Consider the following 26,056-nt stretch of genomic DNA (forward strand, 5'->3'; position numbering starts at 1 on the left):
GCTTACAGGCATCTTATTCCTTTAACAAGGTCTAGCTGGAAAGGGGAAAAGACGCCGTGTGAGTCATACTTGCCCATTTGGCCCCGAGCCAGGACATCATCTCACAGCTGCTGGCCCTCAGCTGCTAATCTTGGATGGGAATGTCCATCAGCAGCCTGGGTGTTTCCTTCGGCAACGTGTTGTGTCCCCTCTGATAACTGCAGCTCACAGCCAGCGAGCAGAGCCTCTGGCACCATAACCAGTTGGGTTTCCGTAGAAGGATTCCTGGCTTGGGGGTTTTTGAAAATTTTATTCATAGGTAGCTTGTCCTACTGGGGAGTTCTGGATGCTGAAGGGGGAACAGAGCTGTGGGACCTCTGTGATGAAGAGCTGGAAGAATATTGAATGTTTTTTGACTTCATTTGAATGTTTCCCTGCTGCAAAGGGGTGACCTGTGTGTCCAGGTTGCTCCCTGCAGCATGTGGTATAAGTGGATGATAGAAGTCGTGTCAGATCCCGTGTGATGCTGGAGCTTGATGAAAGCAGAGGTCACTGCTGTATTGGAAAATCTGTTCCCTTGAATCTCGATGCTAATTTGGTGGTGTTGCATGTATCAATCCGTCTCCTCGCTGCTTAACTTTATGGGGATGATGATTCTTACATTTGGGGATGTTCCTAAGGCCTCCCAGTTGGACCTTCCATATATGGGAGGCATCGTGTTTTTAAAGCACATTAATCTTTGGCTAAGATGTTCTCTGGGGTTGTTTTTAAGTATATGAGCTTCTATGTCTGTCACCTTTTATTTTTCGCTGTTGCACTTGTACGGATTTGCTGTTCTGAGATTGTTTTCACATTCTGGGCTTGGGCTTCGCTGGCAGCGATCCCCGGGAAGCCTGTGTTTATGTGCACGTCCTTTCAGACCTGAGGAGGAAGGTTAGGTGCCTGGAGTAGGACGTTGCTGTAGGCAGTGGACTTGCCGAGTCCTGGTGCTGCTCTGCTGTGCTGTGGTGGGGACAGTCTGATGCAGCTTTGAACACAACACTGGGGTATGACCAGCATGAAAGGCAGGATGGAGGTTTGTACCCTGAGTTATGGGGTTTATGGCTTCTCTGAAGAGACAGAGCCTGACCTCTCATTTCCCACATGCATTAAAAGATATTATTAACCTGCCCGTGATGGAGGGGAAGAGAAGCAACGAGGTTGAGTCTCAGAATATCTGTGTCTTTTGAGATGCGAAGATGGGATGATAACTAAATTCCAAATTCTGTTTACTGTCTTTCAGCTCTGAAAAGATCTTTTGAGGTCGAGGAGGTAGATCAGTCTTCAAATTCCTCCACCCCACAAAGACGGACCCCAAACCCTCTCCTCAGATCCACTGTGTCCAGCTCCACACAGAAGTTTCAGGAACTCGGTGCCAGGAATTCGGAGCCATCTGCCAGGCATGCAGACCCCACAGGCCAAAGATCACCCAAGCCCTCTCTGAGGAGAGTGGAGCTCTCTGGACCCAAACTGCCCGAGCCGGTGTCCAGAAGAACAGAAATCTCCATTGACATCTCATCCAAGCAGGTGGAGAACTCCACCTCAGGGTTATCAAGGTTTGGCCTCAAAAGAGCAGATGTGCTGGGGCATAAGCCTCCTGAGCCCACCCCGAGAAGGACTGAGATCACTCTAGGCAAGCCACAGGAGCCGGGGCTCCGGAGGGTGGATGCGCCGGTGTCCAAGATTCCAGAGATGCCCCAGCGGAGAGCTGATGCAGCCAGTGCTCCCGGGCCTGATCTGGCCACCAAGCGAGTGGAAATTCAGGTAGCCAAGGCTGCCGAGGGGCCAGCCCCGCCAGTCCGGCAGGTGGAGAATTTGGAGCCTTCTCTAAGCAGCCAGCCTCCCCCACCGGAATCAAAGCCACCACCTGTGGTGATCGAAAGCCCACCAAAGAGAGAAGAAGGTGAGTAAAACTCCGTGTAGCTGCTGGATAACGTGCTGGGTGATACCTGCCTTTGTTGGCTCTTAAGAGAAGAGGTTTTGCAAGGACTTTGAGATGCATTTGCCACTAATGGTTACTTTTCTGGCTTAAGTGGTGATGTCTTACAGTGCTGGCACTGCAGAGTCTTAGATATGTCCTCGGGGGCATTTAAATACATGTCTGTTATGTTTGGTTTTATGCTGGTTGAAAGCACTGCCAGTTTGAATAAAAATGGTACCAAGCCTATAAGAAATAGAAGGAGAAAAAGGCAGAAGCCTGAGTGCTTACAGAAGAAGACATTTGTGCCTTTTCTGTTCCTGTGTCCAGACTCATCTGCCTGTGTACGATCTCCTGAAAAGCTTCTGACTTGTGAGGAGATGTGGTTGGTGCAGAAATGCTGTTACAAGTGTTTGTTGGGTTATGTTGCTGCTTACGCTTGTGGGGCAGCAGCAGCCTCTTCATAATCCAGAGTCAGAATCTCTCTTTTTTTTTATTTTTTTTCCTTCTGGCCCCAGAGACAAAGACTGAAAACATCATGGACTAGAGCCACTATTAAACTGGAGCCCTGGCTTATGTTAGCTCTATCTTGTTTTCGATTAATCCCGTATTAGACATTAAAGCCAGCTTCCCTCCCCCACCAGCCGTCACTTATTTTCCCTAACATTTTAGACATTTTTCTCTTCTAGCTCTTTAATTATTTTTCCATTCCCCGTCACAGAATAGCTCTCCGCTCTGTGCGGCACAGCGTTCGCTGCGAGGCCGCAGCCTCCGTAGCCTCCCCACGCACACACCAGTGCATTAACTGGGGGGGTGGAGGTCTGTTTCTGAGCCCTGACCGTGGGAGGTGTGTGCCTGGTCTTTACAAAGGTCTTTGTAGCTCTTCTATCCAGTTGTAGAGCTTGGTCTGCATGGTAGGTGAAGGTGACTGATGCTAAAGGCAGCTTTTCTTCTGTTCCCTTTATTGCCATCAGCGTTTTGGGATGTAAGGCTTGCTCAGTGCAAGAAGCATCTCATCACTGTTGAATCTGGAGGACTTCCCTGCCCAGAGCTATTGGATGGAGCTGTTTGTGGGAGGAAGAGTTGCCAGGGGAGGCTACTCAAGGCTCTGCTTTGGGGCCAGCTCAGAGCCATTCTCAGTCCATTAGGCAGCTGCTCCTCGTGCTCAGGACAGGTTTTCGCTCTGACTGGTTTGTTAGCACCATCTTGTTGCTGTTACAGCCATCTGTGGAGACAGGCACTGATCCCAAGGCCTGGGATCAGTTTGGTGCTCCGTGGAAAGCAGCTCTGCTATGCAGTGTAGGTGTGTGCTTGGCCACCAGGCTGCCCGTCAGCAGTGAGTTGGAACAGTGCTCTGCTCTATCTGCTCTTCGCTGGGACAGTGGTGGTACAGCACCTGCGGTCATAGAGACATGAGGCCTCCAAAGAGGCCGTGCTTTGGGTTATCTCTTCTGTGTAGAATCAAATCAAGTGTCAGTGGTAGAGCTAGTATGAGACTTCTAAGAGGAGGTTTCTCTAACTGCAAGTAGTGTGGCCTGGGCATGGCTTTTCTCAGTTGTGTTTTAAAGCATGGAGAGAAGTGTCCACAAGGTAGCAGGCTGGTTTTGCTCTGTCTGGGCTTGGCTGGGATCTGAGAGCCAATACAACAAGTTATGGGGGGCTTAACCTGCACCCTCCCTGTAGGCTCCCTGTCCCCAAATGAGTTGTGAACGATGCCTGTCTTGTCTCTTGAGTGTGTGCTTGGCCTCGCGCTGCTGGGCTGTGGCTGCCGGGCTAAGCTCTCAGCCGCAGATGGTTGGGCACTCTGTGGAGAACAGAAGACCATCTAAGCTGCTGAATCCCAGGACAGCTGCCCATGGGGGCAAGAGAGGGGTCTTTGAATCAAAAAGGGCTCCAGAATGCTAGGACAGCTGCCAGGGATGAATTTTACCAAGCAGCCCAGCTGTCCGGGCTCCGCATTACAAAGCAAGACAAGCCGTGCTCCTCGCTGCTGGTACAAAGGGCGCTTTCAGTTGAAATGCATCCAAAAAGAGCCAGGAAACAAAGTTGAAAGGATAGGAAGGCCTCGGGCTCTTTATTTCTCCTCCTCAGCCTCATGAATAGTCCAGAGTTGCTGTAAGAGCCTGTGCCCCTTTTACCCAGGCATCTCTCTCTACTCTCACGTGAGATCCCATTTCTGGCAGTTCCTCTCCAAGATCTGCAACTGCTCAAATTCACTCCTGCCAGATGCTTAAAGGGTGTTTCGCTGCCTGCCTGGTCTAAGCGTGGGCAGGAGTTCAGGGAGGACAGAGCTCAATTGAGCCTGTTTCTGCAGGTCCTGGCCCGGGCAAGTGTAGCTGCCGAAGCCAGGAGCCGGGGGCTGCTCAGCCTGGAAGGAGATGCAGCCTCAGCAGGGTGTCCTGTGGTGTCCTTCCTATCTGGGAACCACACTACTGAGTTAGACGCTCTTCAACAGGAGTTACAGGACTCAGGAGGAAGTGCCCAGCACCCATGGAAACAAAGCAAAGAAGATCCTCAAGATCCTCAAGTAATAGTTGGTGAGAACCTCTTCCCTGGGGAAAGGGTGAAGGCGGGCAGGGAGGCCTCCTCGGATCTGGGTTTGAGGAGAGATGCTCAAGCTGGATCTTGGATTTTATTTGCAAGAGGAGGAAGTAGTCGTAAAGCTGCACATGGCCCTTAGCGTGGGACTGCGCAAAATAGCCCATGGGAAAAACGAGCTCTTCCCATCCCTCCAGGAATTGCAGAATGGGAGGATTTACGCCAGAGGTGAACCTCTCTCGGTGGCTTTGAGGGAGCTTTGATTTGGAGCCTGATGACAGCTCCGTGACTCAGCTCCCTGCAGCCCCAGGGAGGTGGCGCTTGTGGAGGGCAGCTTGGGGCAGATGCCCAGGAGAGCATTGCCGGCTTCTTTGGACACTAGGCAGCTGCTGCAGGTGACTTGATGACACTTTCCAGCTCTCCTGCATTTCTGGCCTCGTGACAACCCCCCAAAATGAAAGCTTTGCTGTGAGTCATGTGGTGGAGGCAACACACAACCTGAAGTCTTGCTTCATCTCACTGCCAAGTGCTCCTAGGATTTGGGTCACACCACGGATGCTCACATGGTGCTGGAAACTCCTTTCTCCCATGGCCCCTGCCACTCTGCAGCAGAAACAGCTGAGTAGGGGAAGCAATTACAGACTCCTCACGCCTCCAGCCCCTGCTGGGACTTGCCTTCATTTCCCCGGAGCTCCAGCTGCTGGTGGCTCAGCTGTGCTCCCTTGCTGTTAACCCCTTGTCCCAGGCAGGCTGCCTTGGCTGGAGGTATGCAGGAAAGCGTGTTGTGCAGGAAGAGGCTAGTCGGAGGAGCAGGGCAATCACCGCAAACTCAGCAATTCAGAGCAAACCACAAAGGAAAGGGATAATCACAGCACTCAGCATCATTAGGGCTGCTGCTCAGGCTGAGATCGCTCTGTAGCAGTGGTTCTCAAGGTGGGAGGAATTCAGAACGTATCGTGGTGGGGCACAACACTAAGGAAAATTTCTCCCTGGCTCTGTTTTCCCTCTCCGTCTCCTTCCCATGCCCTGCTGCACATCTTGAGGACATTCTCCACGCTCCTGCAGTTGTGCAAAGGGGTTTAACACTGGTTAGACCACTGGAAGTGGGAAGACAGGAGACAAGGCAGGTGCCGGTGACCTCTCAGCCGAGCAAATGAAGCTGAGTCTGGACTGCAGCACCGTACACAAGGACATCCCCCAAGGGTATCCAGGCTCTGCAGCTGGGGCAAGGAAATGCAGAGCTGGGCTTGGGACAGGAGAGGATAGGGAAACAAACAAGCAAAAACCCCGGTGGAAGGAAGAATCTGTGGAGGCAGGGATAGGATACATGGTGTTGGATAACAAGGATAGGGCTTGGTGTACCTGGTATTCGGGGCCGTAGCACAGGGAGCCAGCTGGAAGCTGGGGTGCAAGTTGTGGGGCTGGAGGCAGCCTGGCTGGGGCTGAGACTGACTGCTAGACTAGAACTGCGGTGAGGTGAGAGGCAACAGGTGAGATGGTTTCATAGAATCACAGAATGCATAAGGTTGGAAGGGACCTCAGAGGTCATCTAGTGCAACCCCCTGCTCACGCAGGGTCACCCAGAGCACGGGGCACTGGGCTGCATCCAAGTGGGTTTTAAACATCTCCAGAGAAGGAGACTCCACAACCTCCCTGGGCAGCCTGTTCCAGGGCTCTGGCACCCTCATTGTTAAGAAATATTTCCTTAAGTTCCTGTGGAACTTTTGGTGCTTCAATTTGTGGCCATTTCCTCTAGTTCTATCAGCGGCCACCACTGAAAAGAAGCCGCCCCATCCTCCTCACTGCCTCCCTTGAGGTATCTATAGACACTGCTCAGGTCCCCCCTCAGCCTTCTCTTCTCCAGGCTGAACAGGCCCAGCTCCCTCAGCCTTTGCTCCTAGGGCAGATGTTCCAGGCCCCTGATCATCCTGGTAGCCCTGCGCTGGACTCTCTCCAGCAGCTCCACATCCCTCTTGTACTGGGGAGCCCAGAACTGGACACAATTTGTTTGTTGCATCCAAGTAGAACAGAGAAATATGGAGCAGGGATATGCAGTGGCATTATGCACACGGAGAATGGATAAAGGCGAATAAGAGGCTCCAGCAATTAAAAAAAAAAAAAAGTTAAAAAAAAAAATAAAAATAAAAGTAGGGAAAGGTTGAGCACCTGCTGGCTCAGAGAGCACAGGGTGGTGCCGGACGTGGGCCGACGGGCCTCAAGCTGTCGGACTTCACCTAAAGAGTAATATTCAAATACAAGTTACCCACAGTGGGGTAACTATTACCTAGTTAGGTTACTATTATAGTTAGCATAATGTGGCATGTTACCTACACCTTCTTTTAGCTCCCCTTCCACGCTGCTCTGTGCTGATGTCCTGCTTCAGTAGCCCTGCAGCGTGAGGTTCCCCCTGGGCTTGGCTCCCCCACAACAGCGAGCAAGTCTGCAGACTCTTCCTTTTTTCCCTAATATCCTCTCAGTGTGATGCTGCCCTGACCTAATGGATTCGTCACATGGGAAGAGAGGGAGGTCGCCTCTCAGCAGCTCCGTTTCTGAGTCATGTCACAAATGCATGATGAGGAGAGCAGCAGGCAGCTCTTTCTGGAGCCGATGGCTGCAGGTAACTCCCAGGCCCTGCGGTGTTGGCCAGCGAGGAGCTGTCAGCTCGGGCTCGGTTCTCCTGGGGACCGGTCTGCTGTGACCTCTTGACCTCTCTGGGGCAGGTCTGAGCATGGTGCCCACGCTAGCTCGGCTGATTCTGGTTCATCCACATAGCGCTGAGCAATGCTCTGCAGAGCCGGTCACGCCACGGGTGGATGGTGGTGGAGTGGAGCTAGTGTGGCCTGGGCCTGTCTGAAGCTGGCTGTCTGGACCTGCATCCCAGCAGGCTTTACATGTTCTGATGCAGGACACGGCTTGGTGTGACAGCTGGGGACCGGCAACATGTCATCCTTACTGACTCTGTAGCCAGTGGGCTGCTGTCTTGATCATACTCTAACTTATCCTGCTTGGGCCCCTCTTCCTTTCTGGTCCAGTTTGGAGCAACATCTCTGCCCGGGACGTCCTTCATCGTCCTGAAAAAGGAGGGCAACCCCATGATGTCACAGTTCTTGTGAAGGGGTCGTTCTCTTCTCCAAAATAACTGCTAGACCGAGATGAAATGTCGTGAAGTTGCGCCAGAGGAGGTTCCAGTTAAATATCAGGAAGAATTTCTGCGTGGAATGAGTAGTCAAGCTTTGGACCAGGCTTCCCACGGAGGTGATGGAGTCGCTGTCCCTGGCAGTGTTCAAGGCACGTGTAGATGAGGCACTTAGGGACACGGTTTAGCAGGCGTGGTGTTGACAGGCTTACAGTTGAACTCAAGCTTAAAGGCCTTTTCCAACCATCATGATTCCGTGATATAACCTCCTTTAGCCTGAAGGTTTCCCAGGAACAGGGACCCTTCAGTGTTGTTATGTTCTTGCTAAAGCTGTAATTTTGTATCCTCTAAAAATGCTTGTGTAAACTCACGTGTTACATATGTGTGTTCCTATAGAGCATGTGGATTTGCAGGCACAGATCCCTGTCCACACTGTGCCTTAGAAGGGCCCTGTGTTTCTAGCCACTGAGCAAGTCACCTTCCGTGCAGGACGTGGACTGCGCAGGCCTTTCTTCTGCAGGGAGGAGAGTTTTCAAGCACCGGCCAGTGTGGTGCACGTGGAGTAAGCACAAGACTCAGAAATGTGCCTAAACATGTGGAAAACGTTCAGGTTTAGGGTTGTTCCTCGAGGGCTTATGAACGCAGTAAAGCGTCGCTCTTGCTAGTGGCTCATCCACGTGGAAGAAGGTCTCGTTGCCCTGTTGTCAAGCCCACGAACGTCTGAGTTGGGGGGTGCTCGAGGGCCCCCCCTTGGCATTTGCAAGTGCTGCTTTGCTGCCAGTGAGCACTGGAACAGGCTGCCCGGGGAAGTGGTGGAGTCATCATCCATGGCAGTGTTCAAGAGGAGGCACTTAAGGACATGGTTTAGCAGGCATGGAGATGGTGGGTGTATGGTTGGGCTTGTGGTCTTGAAGGTCTTTTCCAACCATAGCGATTCTGTGGTTCTAGGGCAACACTGGTTCCAGAACAGTTTTCCTCCTCAGTTTTACTCCTGTTCCCCCAAATTTGAACCTGTTTATGTTGGTTGTTGAGGCTCAGTCCCGGGATCTCAGCTGGTTGATTAGAAATGATCCTAGAAGAGTGAAAGCCCTTTTGATCTGACTATTGCAAAGCTCCCGTGGTTTCGGGGTGAACCAGGCACACGCTGCTCCCCCAGCACGGTGGCCACGTCCCTGCCCTGGATCTGCTCTCCTGCTCCCAGCAACTCTCCTCCCTCCCGCCGTTATCCTCCTGGGGATAAGGAGGATAACCTCTTTGCATGGTTAGACAAAGATAAATCAGGGCAGATATACCAACTAATGGGAACCTGGAGCTAAAAAAGGGGTTGTGATTGTCCTCTGCAGCCGCCAGGCCTGGCCTGACAGCCTGGACTAAGTGCATCTCACTTTGGCTTTCCGCCCCCACTCCCCAAGCCCTAGATCTGCAAGCGTTTTGTTCTAGAGCTTTCCCGTTTCTCTTTCAGAAGGTTCCTTAGAGCCGGGTGAAAGAAGCAGAGCCAACTTTGTGAGCTGCACAAGTCCTCACAAAGGATCCCGACGGATCCCATGCGATCTAGGGAGCAGCCTTGCCAAGTTGCGGCGTGTTCCACCCTCCGTGCAGCACGAGTGTGTCAGGTGGGGAGACGTGAAAGAGGCTCCTCCAGTGCCAGGAGGTCTCTTCCCACCCCTCAACCCCCCCAAGCCTTTTTTTTCCTTTTTTATTCTTTTTTTTTCCTTTTATATATATATATATATATATATATATCTTTCTTTTTCCTTTTTAACTTGTTCTGCAAGGACGAAGCGCCCTGGGCAGCCGGGATGCCTCGGTGTAGCTGGGGTTTTAGGGAGATTTGGAAGACAATTAACACAGCGACTCTGCCCGCAATAAAACGGGCCAGGCCTGTGCGGATAAACAGTGAGTAATCATTTCCAGCTCCCTGAGCTGCACAGCAATTTAACTGCACAAAGAGATTAAAGCTGCAGGGAGACATTTCCTTAAAACCAGCTGACACATTTGGGCTAGATTATGGATAGTCTTTTTTTCTTCTTCTTCTTTGTTTTTGGTTATTATTTTTAACAGGAAAGAGCCTACAGCCTGAAATACCAAACAGAGAGGCTGCGCTTGAACCAGAAATGCAGAGATTCTTCCAAATCCGTGCACTTGGGGCAGGTGCCAAAGATGAGATAATCTGGAATAATGGAAACCTGCAGCACCAGTGACTTGGAAGGAGAAAGCGCGGGGGAGACGAGCGTGTCCCCGTGCCGCGGTGGTACCTACACCGTGCCGCGGTGGTACCTACACCGTGGCGCCAAGTGAAGCCAGCCTGCCAAGGAGGCCTGGGCACGACCGGGGTCCAAGGATGCAGAAAATTCCTGCTTTTTCCCACCGCAGTCTCTGTCCCAGGTTGTGCAGGGAATGGCAGGGGAAGCTCGTGTGGTTTTGAACGGTGAAGGTGGCAGCAGAGGGAAGGAGTAATGCAGGGATGTGTGTGTGTGTACATATGTGTGTATGTGTATATATAACAGGTATAAGGCATTAAGGATGTGGTCCCAAGCAGGGTGTCTTTGAGCCCACCAGCCCCTGTATCTCTAAAGCAGGCTGCAGTGTTGATAGCTTAGCACAGTGAGCAAAGCTCATTTGTGATACAGCGTAAATTCATTTTCCTGCAGTTTGGTTATGTTGCCCTGTTGGCGCAGTAGCTCAGAGTCCCTCCCAACGTTGCACTTGGTTATGGGCACAGGGTATTTCATGTTGCTGGTGTTGTACAGTTGCACTGTTTTTACTCCCCTTTGTTTTTGAATAGGAACCTGGGCCAAAACTGCAACTTTTGTGCTTCTTCTCTAGCAAATTCACTCTAGCGAATTCACTCTCTCTACTTTGAGTCAAATGCAGATGAATGGAGAATTTGCTTGCCCCGTTGGAGGTCCCCGAGGGCCTGCAGTGAAAGCAAGTGGTGATCTCACCAATGGAGGTTCATTATACTAAGTAATAGTTTCCCATAGGAAATGTTTCCCCCTTCCCTCCCCTTCCTCCCATCATCCGAAACCGGAAGGGGGCTAATCCGCGGATGCTGGACTGGAGGGGCCCTCTGGCACTGGCCTTAGCAGGTCTCTCCCATCTCCAGCGCGGGTCTGTGGACCAGATTGTGAATCAATGTAATTGTTTCCAGAAACCTTTGGGAAGTTCCTACGGCTGAGGCAGCTCCGGGAAGGTCAGAACCTCCTGTTCCCGGCAGCAGGTGACCACGCGGCGCGTGGTGGCCTCGTGCTGGAGCATCCTCTCCTGGCAGGGCATGAGCAAGGCCTCACCACAAAGCTTTGGCCTTCAGGGGTGCCCAGGCAGCCAGGTCCCTTCGCTGCGTTGGGAAAGGACGGGGTTTTCTGCCTGTTTTTGGATGTGCTTGTGTGCGAGTGGCAGCGGAAGCGAGGGGACGGCGGCACTGTGGGAGGGTGAGCGGTGTCGGGTACGAGCCCCACCGAAGGTTTTCTCTGTTTATCTTGCGATAAACACGTCTGAAGCCCTGGGCAGGAGTGCTCTGGAACTCGCTCCCGCCCGCTAACTCCTCTGGCATCTTCCAGCTTTCTCACATTGAGGTTAATCATCCTGCGGGCTGATAAGACCAAATCCGTTATCTTGGCCAAGATAAAACAGCAAGTTTGCTTTGATCTCTTACAGCAAGGCCTGGCCGCTCGTTTTGTGACGTCTCTGCTGTCTGCCAGGGAGGGAAGCAATGGCAATGGTGGTGAACCTTCGGAGCTGAGCGCTTTTCATCTGAACTATTTCTAGATCTCTGTCTAACATGTTTCTGTTGGCCAGGAGTTGAGGGGACACCATGGGTTGGGTACAGCGCCAGTGCTATAAACTGTGGGAGAAGACTTGAACCGAAGTGAGATTACGCAGAGATAACTTTGTTTTGAGAAGATCAAACATTGTTGTGACCAAAAAAGATAACTTGACAGCAGGCCAGTTGTGTTCTTTACTCCTCCAGCAAACAAACAGACACTTCAGTATTGTCCAAGATGTTGCAACGAAGCTGAAGGGGATGTGGCTATAAATGGAAGAAGCAGCTCCTCTTGGATTGGAGCCTGGGCTCAGGCTGCAGTGGGCTCCGGTTTTCTTACATCTGCTATAGCTTTTAAAGGAGAGACTCGGGGAGAGGGCTGCTTCCATTTAGATTAGCTGAACATGCATTTGGTGAGTTTTCTGAGCTCCAAGTCGGAGTTTCCCAGATTTCTGGGAAAAAGAAGAGTCCTTTGCAGTATAGTCCTTTGCAGTAATATTTCACTCCCTTGAATTTTCATTGTGCTGTGACATGGAGATAGCTCAGGACATTGTCTGTGATGCAAAGCATTTTGTCAGCAACAGTTTACAGAGGTTTGTGTGTGTATGGAAAGCAAGGAATGTGAGTAAACCATACCAGGTTGCTGTGACTGCTTGGGAGGGACATCATGGCTGTTGGGTTTTGCTTTGTGTTTTTTGTTGGTTTGTTTCCACTTGTTTGGGCCCGCTTCACTTTGTTCTGTCTACAGTTTGTTCCAAAGCAGTGGATTGGGGTTTTTTTTTGCCCAGCAAAGGCATGGGGTTTGTTTTGGTTTGTTTTTTTTTCACTATAGGGATGAGAAATGACCAAAACAAGGCATCTTTCAACATCTTCACATTCAGAGGTCGCCGATGCTCTAGCAAATAGGAACATAAGCTTGGATTTATGCTTCAGCTTGTTAAGCCAAGCGATTGTGCCCAGGTCATGTGTGGAAGTGGGCTGGGTGGCCCTGGCAGCCCCGGCGTGCCCAGGGAGATCTGTGTGTGTGGGGCTTAACCACGATGCTCTCCAACCTGTGCTCCTTGGCCAACATTTCCAAGCAGCATGAAGGGTGTTCAGTGGGAGATGGGCACCTAGCCCCTTTGGTGTCTTTGGGATGTCAGTCTTTGTGCAGGAGCAAGCCAGACTGCACAAAGTGTGTTTCTAACGCCTCCTTAGCAAACCTGGTCTCTTTAGGTCAGACTGGTCTGCAGTCCCTTCACTGGGGACAATTGTTGGCTTAAGGGCATGGGTCAGGCTCTCGGGTGCTTATCAAAAGGACTTTATTTCTTGTCTTTACGATGCCTGCGTCTTGTCCCCTTTCCTCCTCTTGCTGTGCATCGAGTGGAACAGACAGCCCTTCCCTCTTGCAAAGAAAAACTTGGTTTGAGGAGATCTCGGGCAAATAAGCTTAGATGGGAATTCAAAGGGATATGGTGCCTAGGAGAAAAGGCAGCGATAGAAGTTAATGATTCGTAACCTGTTCAAAGAAAAAGCTTCTCAGTTACAATGGTATCATAGCTTATAACTTTTAAGAGTGAAGGCATTGCTTTTAACCCCATCCCGAGGACACTTGTACGTGTGTCGTGTGGCTGGTGCACTGGGAGGGCTACCCTGGTATTGCCCAACTCCGCCTGCGCTGGAGGCTGTTTGCTTCCATGAATGTTTTGACCCGGGAAGGCGGCGGTTGCATTTACTGTGCTGCTTTGCTCAAATTTGGGAGTCTGGACTGCTTTTTGCTAATGCACCAAAGTGGTGTGGTCCTCTAAACCTTTCTCTGCATGCAAATACAGGATAAGTCTGTGATTGCAGGCATGGAAGATAGGATTCCTTTTTTTTCCCACTTTCCCCGAGCATTAGATGACAAGGATGTGTCCAGGGCTAAGGTTAAATCATCTGTGGTTTGCAGCAGGCATCCCCGCATGCAGCGCAGGGGAGCAGTGTGCCACGCTTGGGAGAGGGGAGCAGAGGTGTCCACGGGCAGTCACGCAGGGCGGCTCTTTCGCAATCCGTGCACCAAAAGAGAAGGTCTCAGCACTGAGCGTAAAGACGGGCTCATGTCCTCCCTACCCTTGGGAGGCTGAGGAGGTGCTAAGTGCACCCTGGCCTCCGCTGTGCCCTCCTCGTGGCTCGAGGTGCTGCTGCCCTCGCCCATGCAAGGAGGAGGTTTGCAGGGAAGATCTTGGCTCTGCTGAGAGCAGAGCATCCCATGTGACATCTGGTCATGCTAAAAGTTGTGATCTGGCAACTAATGTCGCTGGGAGCAGGTCTTCGCTTCGTGACGGCCGCTGTCGCCGCCTGTCAGGACGCTTCACCAGTTCTGCAGAGCCTCCGGCAGTTTTTTTTCCCTCCAGTGCTCGGGAAGAAACACAATTAGGGGAAGTTTCCAGAGGAGGGAAGGAAAACTTGGTAAATCCTCAGACCTGCACTGGAGAAACTTGGAAAAAGTAACCTGAGTGCACCCAAAAGACTGCAAATGCGGCGGCAGGAGAAAATAGTTGACGTGAGAAGGAGGAAAGGAGGGCTCTGAAGGTAACCCGTGGATGGGTGAGTGGGGAGCGTGGGAGGTGCGGGTGGCACCTCCTGGTTTCTGAGTGATGGAGACTGCTGCAATTGAGATGGGTGGAGCAGGCATTAGCAGGGAGTTTGGGATGCTGCTTCCCTAATGCCGTCTCCTGTTTCCATCTTGTACGATAGGAAGGAGAATGGAGATTACCTTGCAGTTGTTGAGATTCGCCTTGGGAAAAAGAAGCAGATCTGAGCAGCTTTGCAGATAAAACATAATTGTTTAGACAAACTCTGGCTGAACCCACTTCCTCCTGCAGCCCAATGCGCTGATAAAATGGGGCTGGGAGTGGGAGAATGAGTTCACAGGCTCCTAAGACCTTCGCTGTGGGTCGCACCACCCCAGAGATCCGGTCACCCTTTTTTCTGGGGCCTTGAAGAAGACAACAGGTCATGGCATGGTGCTGAGAACAGAGCCTAAGCCTGCCGTGGCCTCATGGGTCCTTTATTGCTCTTACACACAAGCGGTACCTCAGAAATAAACCGTGTCAGTGCTAGGAGGGTGGAAACGCGAGTGGTCTTGGTGGGTGTTGGTCCTCATGATCTTGAAGGTCTTTTCCATCCATAATGATTCTATAATTCTGTGATGACCTGTAGTTAATTTAGTGGTTTGATCTTGTCTGCATTTTGCTCAGCAGATTTTCGTAGCCCTGTCAGGCTGCCGTCCGAGCTGCTGCCCTGGCCATGCTCCCTAACAGTGCTCTGCTGCTGTCCAGCTGCCGTCCCGTGTCCTGAGGAGCTTCCTGCTTAAATGTGTGAGAGCGATGGGATGAGCACGGGATGTGTCCATGGCAGTGCCCATGTGGCTCCTGCCTGGGGAGCTGCGCTGTGGAGATTGATCAAGGCCACGTCTGCCCTAACGCCGATGTTCCTCCTGACCTCCCTTGGGAAGCGATCCTCCTTGCCCTATTTCCCGTAGTAAATAAAAGTTTATTTACTGCTTAGGAACGCGAGGCCCAAGGTTTAGGAGGTGAAAGTTTCCTACGCAGCTGGGAAGGAGCTCCGGGATGTCCTCATGGCTCCGTGGCTTTATTTCCCGGGCAGGAGAGTCTTGCAGAGGGAGCTCAGCAAAGCAGAGACCTTCGGCGTGGACCTTGGGGCCCTGCTCTGTGTTGTCCCAGCAAGGAAGCGTGTCCGTGCCTGTCACCTGCAGCAGAGGAGCTGACATCACCAGTGCTTAAATGCAGCACGCAGGCAGGAGGAGCGGGGCAGGGGCTGCCGTCCCAGCCCCTTCGCCCCTTGCTTAGGGGGATAGGGCAGCTGCTCGGAGCCCATGTCTGTGTTCGGCCCTGGGGGGCTTGAATCCCTCTTTGGGGAATCCTTCTTTGGTCTTTTCAGGGCTGGATCTGGTCCTGGTGCCAAGTGCTCCCTGGCTGTGCTGGACTCTTGCCAGTGCTCTCTGCTTTGGGGCCCAAAAGAAACCCTGCTAATGCTCATGTTGAGAGCAGCCAGGGTTCCCATCTATGGCCCTTCCCTGTCCGCAGCCCCCCGGCGCCATCGGCAGCCCCTGGCTCCCTCCCCTCTCTCCTGCGCAGCTCTCTGGAGTACAGACATTAGTAATACCAGCTCCTCATCAAAATCCCCATTTACAGAATCGCTGAATGTTCAAGGTTGGAAGAGACCTCTAGAGATCATCTAGTTGACCCTTCCCGCTCAGGTGGAGAGGAAGGGTGCAAGGAGCATGGATTAGGAAGGAGAGGAGCAAAGGCAGAACGGAGAGGAGGGCCTGTCTGTTCCTTCTGCTTGTGCTCCCTGGGCGCTGGGTCAGGGAGCTGAGCTGGGCAGGGAGCGCGCAGCAGCAGCCAAGGGGACCCAGGATGTTCCTTTGGGAGCAGGGAGGAGCGTGGTCCGTGGTGTGGCCTGCAGTAGCAGTCCCTCTGGCACTCCAGTGGCTTTGTGCTGGTCTCATGCTTTGGCTTTTTCTGTATTTAGCAGCACTAGTGGGAGAGAGGAGACTTTGAAATCAAGCGGGGAGGAAAAGCACTTGGAGGCAAAGCAAGCAGGTCTTTGCTCCCGGGAAAGGTAGCGTGAGACCGTGAAGGCCAGAAAGCTCCTCTTGGCCAGCAAGCTGTGCCTGCCACCCGAACCTCTCGTCAGGCTTCCCGGGGACGTTCCCGGGGAGGCTGCGGAGCTGCCAGGCAGCCCCTGGGCCGCGGTGCTGGGGAGCAGCGGAGCGGGCAGGAGCGGGGATGGTTTGAGCTCCAGGGAAGAGCTGCCAGGCCGCCCTTCTCCGGGTCTCGCCCTGAGTTCCTGCCCATCTCCTGCACGTGGGAGAGCAGAGCTCAAGCAGTTGCAGTGGCAGAAGTGATCCGTGGGTTCGTGCTGTAGGCTCCATCTGCCCTTAGCTTTAGACTAGGCGGGGAGGAGGAGATGGTGACTGCCCTTGTGGTTAGTGCTGCACTGTAAGGGCCTGCGTTCTTCACGAGCTCCCCTGGCAGGTGCCCTTCTGGCCTGCCCAGGGGGTCTCCAGGCAGCGATCTCCAGGTTCCTCCTCTGCAGAAAAGGAGCTCTCTGAGATGGTGAGCGGGGCTGGACTCCCCTCTGCGTGCGTGACCTTGGTCGGTGGGGCGAAGGATGGGACTGAGCTCTGACGGCCTCCTTGCTGGAAGGGTGGCTTGGAGATGGTGCCGAGCTCAAATCAGCCCAGCAATGTGGTATCTGCAGGGTCAAGTGGTGGGTTCCCAGCTCTGGCCTGGCAAGGACGGGAGCTCTTCAGAGCTTCAGGGTTTGAGCATTTGGCCTTCCTTCTGCTTGGAGAAGCAGGAGGAGTCGCTTTGGGGGTTATCTCAGCCGCTCCACTGCTTTGTGGGGTAGACGGTCTACGGGATGGTCCTCGGAAGAGCAGGAGAACCAAAGCCATCGTTTCACTGAAAGAGCAGAACTGAGGAAGCCTCAAATTGTGGGCTGCCGAGGCAAAAGGAATATTGCTGGGAGGCTCTGGGGGGAAACCAGGGATTGCTGCATCCCTGCGGGGACGTAGAGAACACTTTTTTTGAGGCTTTTTCTTTTTTTCAGGCGTGCAAAATTCATTTATCTCGTCTTGCCCGTTGTTGCTGTTGCTTCATTCTCGCCCGGGGGCAGTGGCGGGATGGGTAGGTTTCAGATCCCGATTCTAAGGTTTCCTCCTGTGCTGCAGCCCCAGCTGCCAGACCTGGCTTTCCAACAGTTCATAGGGAGGCTGGAATATTTGCAGGGCAAGCAGGAAATGGCTCTAGCTTCCGCCTCCCAAGATGGTGTGAGCATTAAAACAGAACTGGAGAAATATTAGACATCATACATCCGGTTTAGCAGAGGAAAGTGACCCCGGGGCCATCTGATGGAAAGTCCATGCCCACCCGGCCGCCTGCGCGGGGCTGTTTCCTGCAGGCTGGAGGCAGGGCCAGGGGCTCTGCCGGCTCCCTTCCCAGCAACCCACCCCTGGGGTTTCTCTCCGGCTGCTCCCAGCTTTGTAGAGGGGGAAAAAAAAAGAAAAATGGGCAAATTGTTTCCTGCTCTGCTTGGCTTTGCTGTGGTTTTGTTTTGCACGAAGCGTGTGGGGAGCTGATCAAAAGGAGGGGCAAAATGTCAGTGGGATGAGCGTTCATCGGAAAATGAGATTTTTGTGTTGGAATTGAAGCAGTGAGCGGAAATTGGTCATTGCATTGTGTTTTTTTTCCTTTCGTTTTGTTTTGTTTTGATGAAATGTTTGCTACTACATCGTCTGTGACCGAAAGCAAAGTTTCTTCCATCCCCAGTGCATGGTGAATGTATAAAGTACATAAAAGACAGGGTCTGGGTCACTCCAGTTAATTTAGGGCTGGAGCGGTACCTTTTGCATCTGTGGAAAGCAATACCGGAATAGCGAGTTAATGAAAAGCAAGTTCTTCCAGCCCGTTTTCCAGCACAGATAATTTCCCGCTTTGTGCTGGCTGAGCACCATCTACCTGGCCAGGCGGGGAATAGCAACTTACTGCCCGTCCAGCCGGGGCAAAATGCATTGGAAGTGGCAGAGAGTTTGTGAGAACTGATGTGGGGCCTCGGAGGCTTTGGGGGGAAGGTGGGAGCTGCTGCGGAGCAGGGTGGTTGGTGCTGGCAGCCGTGGGACAGATGTCGCATCTCCAGAATCCGGCTAATTAGTATTACTGCAGCATGGTGGAAAACTTCTCCAACCGCCAGCTCGTTGGTTGGAGCACAGGAATTGAGCTAATTTCATTCAAAATGCTATTAATAGGTTAAAAATGGCGCATTGTGCTGCGCTCCCGATGTCCCCTTCACCTTCCGTGGCTCCAGTCCTCGAGCCCTTCTCCTCCCGGGCTGCAGCGTTTCTCGCGGCGGCTCCCGGGCTCGGACGGCCCCGCAGGAGAGTGGAGCGGGCGAGAGGAGGTTGGCACCATCCTCGGCGAGACGCTCGGGGCCTGGGGAAGCGGGTGACGCCGAGGGCCGATCTTTGCCCGTGGCTCGTCCCCCGCACCGGGGCCGGGGCTTTGCTGGGCATCTGCTCTTGGTTTTCGCAGGGGCTCCGCGGGGCTGCTTTTCCCGGGAAAGCCTGCGATCCATCAGGGAAGCGTGGAGGAGGGGCGGCTGATGGAGGTGCCCTGAACGGTTACAGATGGCCGGAGGCTCCGCGCGGGCCCTGCTTGTTTACCCCGGCGCTGGGGGCAAGGAGCCTCCCCCCGGGCTTGCAGGGGCTGCCAGGGTCCTGGAGGGGGCACACGGCCACTGGTGCCCAGCCTTCCCGCGGGCCCCCAGCCTGGCCTCCTTCCTCCGAGGATGCCCTTCCGCTGCAGGCTTTTCCCAGCTCTCTGGAGGTGGCACCCTCTGGTCCTCCAACACAACCCCGTGGAATTAAAAGGGAAGGAACACGTGGTTTGGTGCCTTTAATTTGCATTCCGCTTCCTGCTGCCTGAGCCTGGGCTTGTTTCCCCTTGCTGGCAAGCGGGAGGGAGTAACAAGGACCTAGCGATGCCTTGTAGAGGTCCCGGCCCCTGCGCCGGGGTTCTCGGATGGACGTTGACCTGGACGCCTGCGAGAAGCGGTCAGCAGCCGAGGACGCTGTCCTCTGGACCCTTCTAGTAGCAGCAGTGATTGTGTTTATGTGCTTGGACCGTCTCCTTTGGGCCTTGAGGAGCTGACCCCCACTCAGGAGGTCCATCAGGTGGCCCAGCTGCTGAGGACTGACATCTCTTGTCCCTATCTCTGTTCATGGAAAACGGCTGTAAGGGGGGAAAAGTTGCTGAAAGCAAAAAGGGAAGAAAAAGTAAAATGCTGAGGTCAGCAGCACTCCCTGCTCTTGGCTGCATGAGTGTGTCAGAGGTGAGGGCTGTGGGACTGAAACCCTCCAACCCAACAGGCGTGGTGACCTTCAAGAGCCCTGGAGCACTGCGGACCAAAGTGTTGCCTTTGCCTGCAGCTCTGTCCCGGAGCCAGGCTGCGTCCTGGGGCGCAGGGCGGCTTTGGGAGGCTTTGGGCTGGCGTGGCGGTTCTTGTTTAACCGACTGGGGTTATTGGGGTCGTGTTTGGCTGCTGCTTTGGGCCTGGCTTGTTGGACCAAGGATCTGAGGGGCTTGCGGACACTTGGGGTCTGCCAGGAGTGCCCATTGATGTGGGTCAGCAGGTACTGCCTCCCCTTGCCAGGAGCTCAGGTGGGTCCTGTTGGACTTCCCGCGTGGAGCATCCCCAGGCCTGCTGCTGCAGCCGCTTCAAACTGCAGCCCCTTCACCGAGGGCGACCCTGGCTGCCCTGTGGGGTTGTGCCCGAGGGCTCTGCTGGAAGAGCCTCCTTCCCCTGAATCCTGGTGGGAATGGCAAGCAGGGCCTGACGTTCTGCTGTTACCTTTGTGGGTGCTTTAAGCTGAGGATTGGGTTCAGCAGCCAAGCCAGGCTTTAGGTGTCAGTCAAATCGTGCAGTTTCATTAGGAACAAAAAGATGTCATGTTTGGGATTCCTCGTGGTCTGGGTTGCTGTGGTTCCTGGCCTGGACCGCAGACACACTAACACTTCTGTACATTCCCCGAGTGCAGTAAACCTGCACCAGACCTTCCAGCAGCAGCGCTGGTGAATGGAGGGAACTTCGAGGAGGCAAAACGCTCCTTTTCAGTACTGATTTCTACAGCTGAATGCTGCAAACATGGTTAAAGTCTCCATGGGATTTACAGATTTGTGGTCTCCAGAACATGCAGAATATACCGGACATGTTGCACTTTAAGGGAACAAGAGACAAAAGGGGTAACCAGAACTGGTTTTTTTTTCTGCCCTGAATCTGTTTCTTATTCTGAGGTTCGTTTCTTCCGGCGTGAGCTCTGCTGACAGCAGTGCAAGTGCTTGTCACCAGCCGTATTATCAGCAGCACCTAGTTCTGTCTAAGTGCTTTAAAGTGGCACATGAACCACAGGCTGGGGATTTCTGTGAGGTTAAGTATCAGGTGTGGAAGGTGACCTGGCGTGGAGAACCCTGGCATGACCCAGACCTTACTTCCAATCTCCTAATCCTGACCAAAGAATACAAAGAGACAAATGGGAGAAGGGCCTGGTCTGGAGACGCACAGAGCCCGTGGTCAGAGTTCATTTTCTGAGGACACTGCATTCACCAGCCGCAGTCCCGGGTGCAGTGGGAAGCATGTGGGTGCAGGAGGAGGGGTTCAAAGCAGAGAGAAGCTATGCAAAGAAGAGACAGTTCACTGAAATCGCGTGCTGTGGTTTGTAGGTGCTGTAGAATGATGACTCTGCTGAACGCGCCTCATAAAAATCCCTCCAGACCTTGACCTTGCGCGTGTTCAGCTTGACAGCCGGGCACGCTGCCTACCTGTAGCTGTGGCTGAGGGTACGGGACAGCTCCTTCGGCACTGCGACGTCCTCAAGGATTTCAGGGCTCCTTCCCGAGTGCTGTTCCTGCTTGCAGGACGCTGGGTGCAGCCTCCTCCTCTGCCGACACGCAGCCAGTTCTGGGGAGATGTGGTGGAACCGTTTTGCTGTGCGCCCAGGTGCCCAAGGCAAACCGTGCGTTTGGTTTCCCTGAGGTGACGCTGGAATTAGGGGACCTGGGGCGGCCCAGCTCACCGTAAGCAGGAAGCTGCAGTGCTTTTATGTTGCACCCAGACGTAAAGTAAACGTGGTCCTGGTTGAGGTGAGCAGTAGCACAGTGTAAGCTTGTAAAGAGATGAAATGCTTCCAGTTCAATGCTAAATAATTTGGCTCTTGGTTTATTTCGAAGGCAGAAACCCGCTGGCAGTATTTCAGAGGACACCCAGGTGAACTCCTGGGTGCTTCTCCGCAGCAGGCGGCCCTGGTGGGGCAGGGGGTTTGTGTCCACAGAGAGGCATGGGCAGAAACCCAGCGCATGGGCAAGAGGCGGCGCCTGCGGTGGCATGGCCTGCAGCCAGCGGCGGCATGCGGGGACACTGCGGGGACGGGTCACACCATGGGGGAACAGGTCACACGTGCAGGGACGGGTCACACTGTGTGGGGACGGGTCACACCGTGCTGGTGCCGTTGGTCTCGTGGGAGAAGAGCAGGCCGTGCAGGTACCCGGCGCGGAGGCCGCGCGCGGGCCGCCCTCGCTGCGCGAGCGGAAGGCGATAGCGCGGCGATAACCTGCGGCTGCTTCCTGTTTACGGGGAAGGAGCCGTGTCCTGGGCCAGCTGCTCTCCCGGGAGGGAGGAAGGCTCAGGCGGCAGATCAGGGCACCGCTCTTTGCGTTCGGGCTCTTCGCTTTGCTCTGCCCGCCGAGCGCTGCCCGCTCGCTCCCAGCTCCTGCTCCGCATGCCCATGGTGGACGTGGAAGTCTCCCCTTCTGCCACCCTCCTCGCTCGTGTCTCCACGGCTCGTCACCCTCTCCCTCGGGGCAGCAGGCACCTTTCCGGGCCTTTCCCGTGCTATCGGCAGCATCCTGGCTGTGCTGAACCCCTGCGTGAGAGGCAGGAGGGGCAGTGTCAAACCCAGGGCCTGCTAGCCACGGGAATCAGAGTCGTGACCAGCTGAAGAACAGGAATGTGAGCAATTGCCAAAGAAACACGTCACTGATCACAGGGAGCGCAGCCCATGAGCCCGTTGAAGGGGCCCGAGGCTCTTTCCAGTGCTTACCCTTGGGCTACGCCAGCACTGCAGCTGGCTACAGGGCTCTGTGCCCTGGACCAGCCCACGGGCTTTTTACCTCGTCACCCCGTGAATAGCTCTGTAAACCTCTGCGCTCCCATTAGCTCCTGCCCCCAACACTCCCTGAAAAAGTTGCCCAAAAATTCCACTTGGACGCAATTTAGGATATGCTGCAGCCTGCCCAGAGAACATCTGCTATCTGTGCATTGGGTGATATTAATCATAGCGTAAACTCAGCCAAGTGTTAAGCAGGGTAGCCCTCCCACCACCCTGCTTTTAAATGAAGGTTATTTTCAGTGTTCCAACAATAAAATCAACCTAGCAGCCCGGGCAAGTGGTGATCTGGCGAGAACAACCACTCTGTGGGCTGAAGGGATGAACTGCACTCAAATGGGCCAAGAAAACATGTGGTCCTATGACTTTTTAAAATCCCTGTGGTGTTTGAGCTATTTCCTAATATTCCTAGTCATCTAAATCCACTAAGACTTTTTCATGGAAGCTGCATGGGCAATTGCAGGCTCTCCGGGACAGTTTTGTGTTGAGTGGAGGCTGCTGTTATTTAGGGTCCAAATTTGCTCTTTGTTGCCAGGAAGGTAACAGGAATCCTCCCTCGCCCTTCTTAGCTGTAGACATCAAAGTGCTTCATGAAGCGGGAGAGATGCTATTTCTGATTTGCAAATGAAGAAACAGAGCTGGAAAGCAGGTTACCGCAGCGCTGAGCTGTGGAGGTGGACGTGAACCCTCCCTGCTTGCCCTGAGGGTGCTGGAGTTACTGGTCCCTAGGCTCTTAATACGAGTTAGTGGCTTCCTTAAGAGTTAGGGCCAGCAGAAGCTTGGTGTTTAAATAGCACGGGCATAGGCAATGTGTCATATCCACGTTCCTGGTGACTTGAAGCAGAGGTGTGTCAGGGGCCAAACGTGCGTCAGGATGTCAAAGTTGCCCCCAAATGAGAAATTGGCTTTGAGTGATTTGTGCAGAGTTGCCCAGGAAGCCTGTGGCCGAGTTGAGAACAGCTGAAACCACGTCCCACGTGCGAGCGTGGTCACCTCCTTCACGCAGAACGTGCCCTGCTTTCTGTGCACGGCCGTACGGGAGGCTGTACGGGAGGGAACGGGGCAGGGATGTTTTCCTGCTCTCCCCAGGAGAGACCCTAGAGCTTTTTACTCTGGTTAGGGGGGAGGCAGAGAGTCTGGGGGGCAGTGTGGTGGACCTTTAGAAGAGGGATTGAAGACACATTGGCGACTCGGAGCTCCGTGGCTGCCCAGGCGCTCTGGGCAGCAGCCGGCGGGGTGGGCAGGGCACCAACCCGGCGCCTCTGGCTGCTTCAGGCGCTGGGCAGGGTCCAGCACGCACGTAATCCTGGGCTGAGCTCTGCTGCAGCTCTCCGCAGCTGTGGGGGGCAAAGAGCTGTGGAAAATCCGTCTCCGCGGCCGTGCACACGGGAATTGCGGCGTGGGAGAGGTGGAGCCCTTGCCGCGGGATGACCCAGTGCAAAGGAAGTTGAAGGATGAGGAAGAAAAAAAAAATAGATCAGTGGCTTAGTATGGGGGAGGAACCAAGGGAAAAATCCATGGGCATGGAGCAGGCATCAGCGCGGGAGCACGCTCCGTCAGAAGCGCTCGTGCCTGCTCCTTTCTGCCGGGCCTCCGAGCAGCCCACGGGTGCCCGTGCCCCCCTGCTCGTTGCCCGCCTTGCATTCATCCCATGGGGGAGCATGTTTCCAAGGCATCACGGGGCACTCACGTGCCTGTCCAAAGGGCTTCCCTCTTTGCGCTTCCGCACGCGCGGGGCAGAGGCTGCAACTCGGAGCTGCCCCGTCCAGCCAAGCGCACGGGGCGCCTCACGGCCCTGCTGGGGCGGGATGGGTGCCCTTCCTGCCTTCCCGGCGGGCTGCATGGCACGGGAGGCTGCCAGGAGCCATCGCCCCGCGTCCTCGTGCCCGGCCTCCCCAGCCTGCCAAAACCAGGAATTACCCCAAATATAAATATTCATCTAAAAGCAGTGTATTTGTATATATACATAAATATAAACACATATATATGTATACACACATGTATATATACACACATGAGCGTGTGGGTGTGGGGCTGGGCGTGCGGCCCCGGGGCCGTGCACGCGTGGGAGGGGGCGCCGGGCCCCCCCGCGCCGCGGATTTGCGCCGCTTTTCCTTTTAATTGGCTCTTTTGAACGCGGCCCCGGCCAACCCCCGGCGCCGCTCGCCGCCGGGTCCGCCTCGCGGCCGGCACCCCGGGCGGCCGCGCGCCCCGCGCCAGGAGCCGCCAGCAGCCGCCGCCGGGTGAGCGGGGCCGGGGCCGGGCCGGGGACCGGGACGGGTGGGACGGGACGGGACGGGGGGGTCGGCGCGGAGCGGAGCTCGCCCCGGTGCCTCCCTTCCCTTCGGGCTCCTTTCACGCGTGCTTTGCAGCTCGATTCCGTGCATCTGCTGCTGCGCTGTCGGCGTGAGGACTCTTGCAGCGGGCGAGGGGAAGTTTGCTCCCCCTCACTTTCTTTTTATTGGTTTTGATTTTTCGTTTTAACAACAGTGGCTTTTTCATCCCTTGGCCCTCGGGACAGCCGGTGGCAGAGGGATCCCGGCCTGCACGCCGAGGTGACACAATGGGAAAGCTCCCGACTTGCTGAGCGCGTGGTTTCCCGCTAGGAAGAAGGGGTGTCCCTGGCAGACAGGGACAGCCCCGCAGCCGGGGGCCGTGGACGCTTGCAGGAAACGCTCTTTTCCTGTTGTACCTGATTTATGCTGGTGCCTGGCCCCTTTGCACCCCCGTGGAGGCAGATGGGGGTTTGCTCCCGGGGCCGCAGCACTTTCATCCTGCTCAGAGGCAGTTTCTGCAAGCGCTTTGTGCCAGCAAAATTCCCGACCTTTCTTCTTCAATCTCTCCCTTGTGCAACTGTGCTGCGTTCGGGGAAGGAGCAGCCGGGCTGGCTCGGGCATGACGGCTCCGGTGTCATCCTCGTCTCCCAGGCTGCCTGCGCCTTTGTGCAGGGTGCTGCCTTCCTCCTCGCCCGCGCGCTCCTAACAGGCCCATTGTGGCTGCTGGGCGACAGTTTCCAGCTATACACTAGGCTGCCTATATCATGTTTTCCAGCAACCAGGGTCAGAGGGCACTGGCTGATTCATCTTATCTGACCTTCCATAAATCAAGGGCCACTGAATCTCACCCGCAACCCCCTCTTGAGCCAGCGACTGGCTAACAAAACACTCATTTCTTGGTAAACGGAGCGGCCGTGGGTGCAGAGCTGGGCTTGTTGTCACTAGTTTCTAGGGTGGACTCGCATGAGTGCAGAGACAGGAAGCCGGGGAACGTCTTCCTGCAGCAGCAGGCGAGTTTCGAGTTAAATACCCTTTGTGCTACGCGAGTTGCCCAACTTTGCTTCGCTCTTTGCTCCCGCTTTGCTGCGCGAGGCAGAGGAAGGGAGCCGAAGGCCGATGGGTAGTGCTATCATTTGAGGACAGATTGGATGCAGCTGCTGGAGACTTAGCAGCTGGGTGCCTTGTGCCTGCGCTGGGCTAATGACTTTTGGGTGGCTTGACTCAGTTTTCTGGTGAGGTGCGTGCATCTACATCGGGGCATGAGAGATTTGCATGTGCAGGCGCCGCTTAGTTGAGCTGCTGCTTTTAAGGCGTTGTCAGCTTTAGATTTTGCCTCCCAAGTGGTTACGTGTGACTCCAAATCTGCCCCTGCACAGTGCAGGTGTGATTTTACAGGTGGGGGGATTATTTAAGTACAACGTGCACAAGGAGCACAGGCGTCCGGGTTGTGTCTGCCCTGCTTGCAGCCTTCTTGTACTGACTTCGTAAGTGCAGTTAAGGGCATGTCGGGGATAGCAAACGATGCCTGGAGCACCTGCAGATTCTGGGGGGTCACATAGCTGATAGCCCGGGGAGTTGTGAGCCCTTTAATGCTCTCACTGTGACATTTCATGTTTTCCTGTGTTGAGAGCAGAATACCTGTGTGGCCGTGGGGCTCGTGGGGAGCCCGGACGTGGTGTATTGAAGACGTCTGACTGAACAG

At 54.4% G+C, this 26,056-nt stretch overlaps 1 protein-coding gene across 5 annotated transcripts in view; it reads left to right on the top strand.

Annotated features, from left to right (window-relative positions):
• SEPT9 (septin 9) overlaps positions 1-26,056 on the top strand; it is a 140,143-nt gene that overhangs the window by 82,231 nt on the left and 31,856 nt on the right. For all 5 annotated transcript variants that reach the window (XM_026051425.1, XM_026051422.1, XM_026051424.1 and 2 more), the window contains one exon: positions 1,262-1,921. In XM_026051425.1, the coding sequence (XP_025907210.1) occupies positions 1,262-1,921 (660 nt within the window). The remainder of the gene's footprint in view (positions 1-1,261; positions 1,922-26,056) is intronic.

Source organism: Nothoprocta perdicaria, unplaced genomic scaffold, assembly GCF_003342845.1.
Source record: "Nothoprocta perdicaria isolate Ctin4 unplaced genomic scaffold, notPer1 scaffold_75, whole genome shotgun sequence".
NCBI lineage: Eukaryota > Metazoa > Chordata > Aves > Tinamiformes > Tinamidae > Nothoprocta > Nothoprocta perdicaria.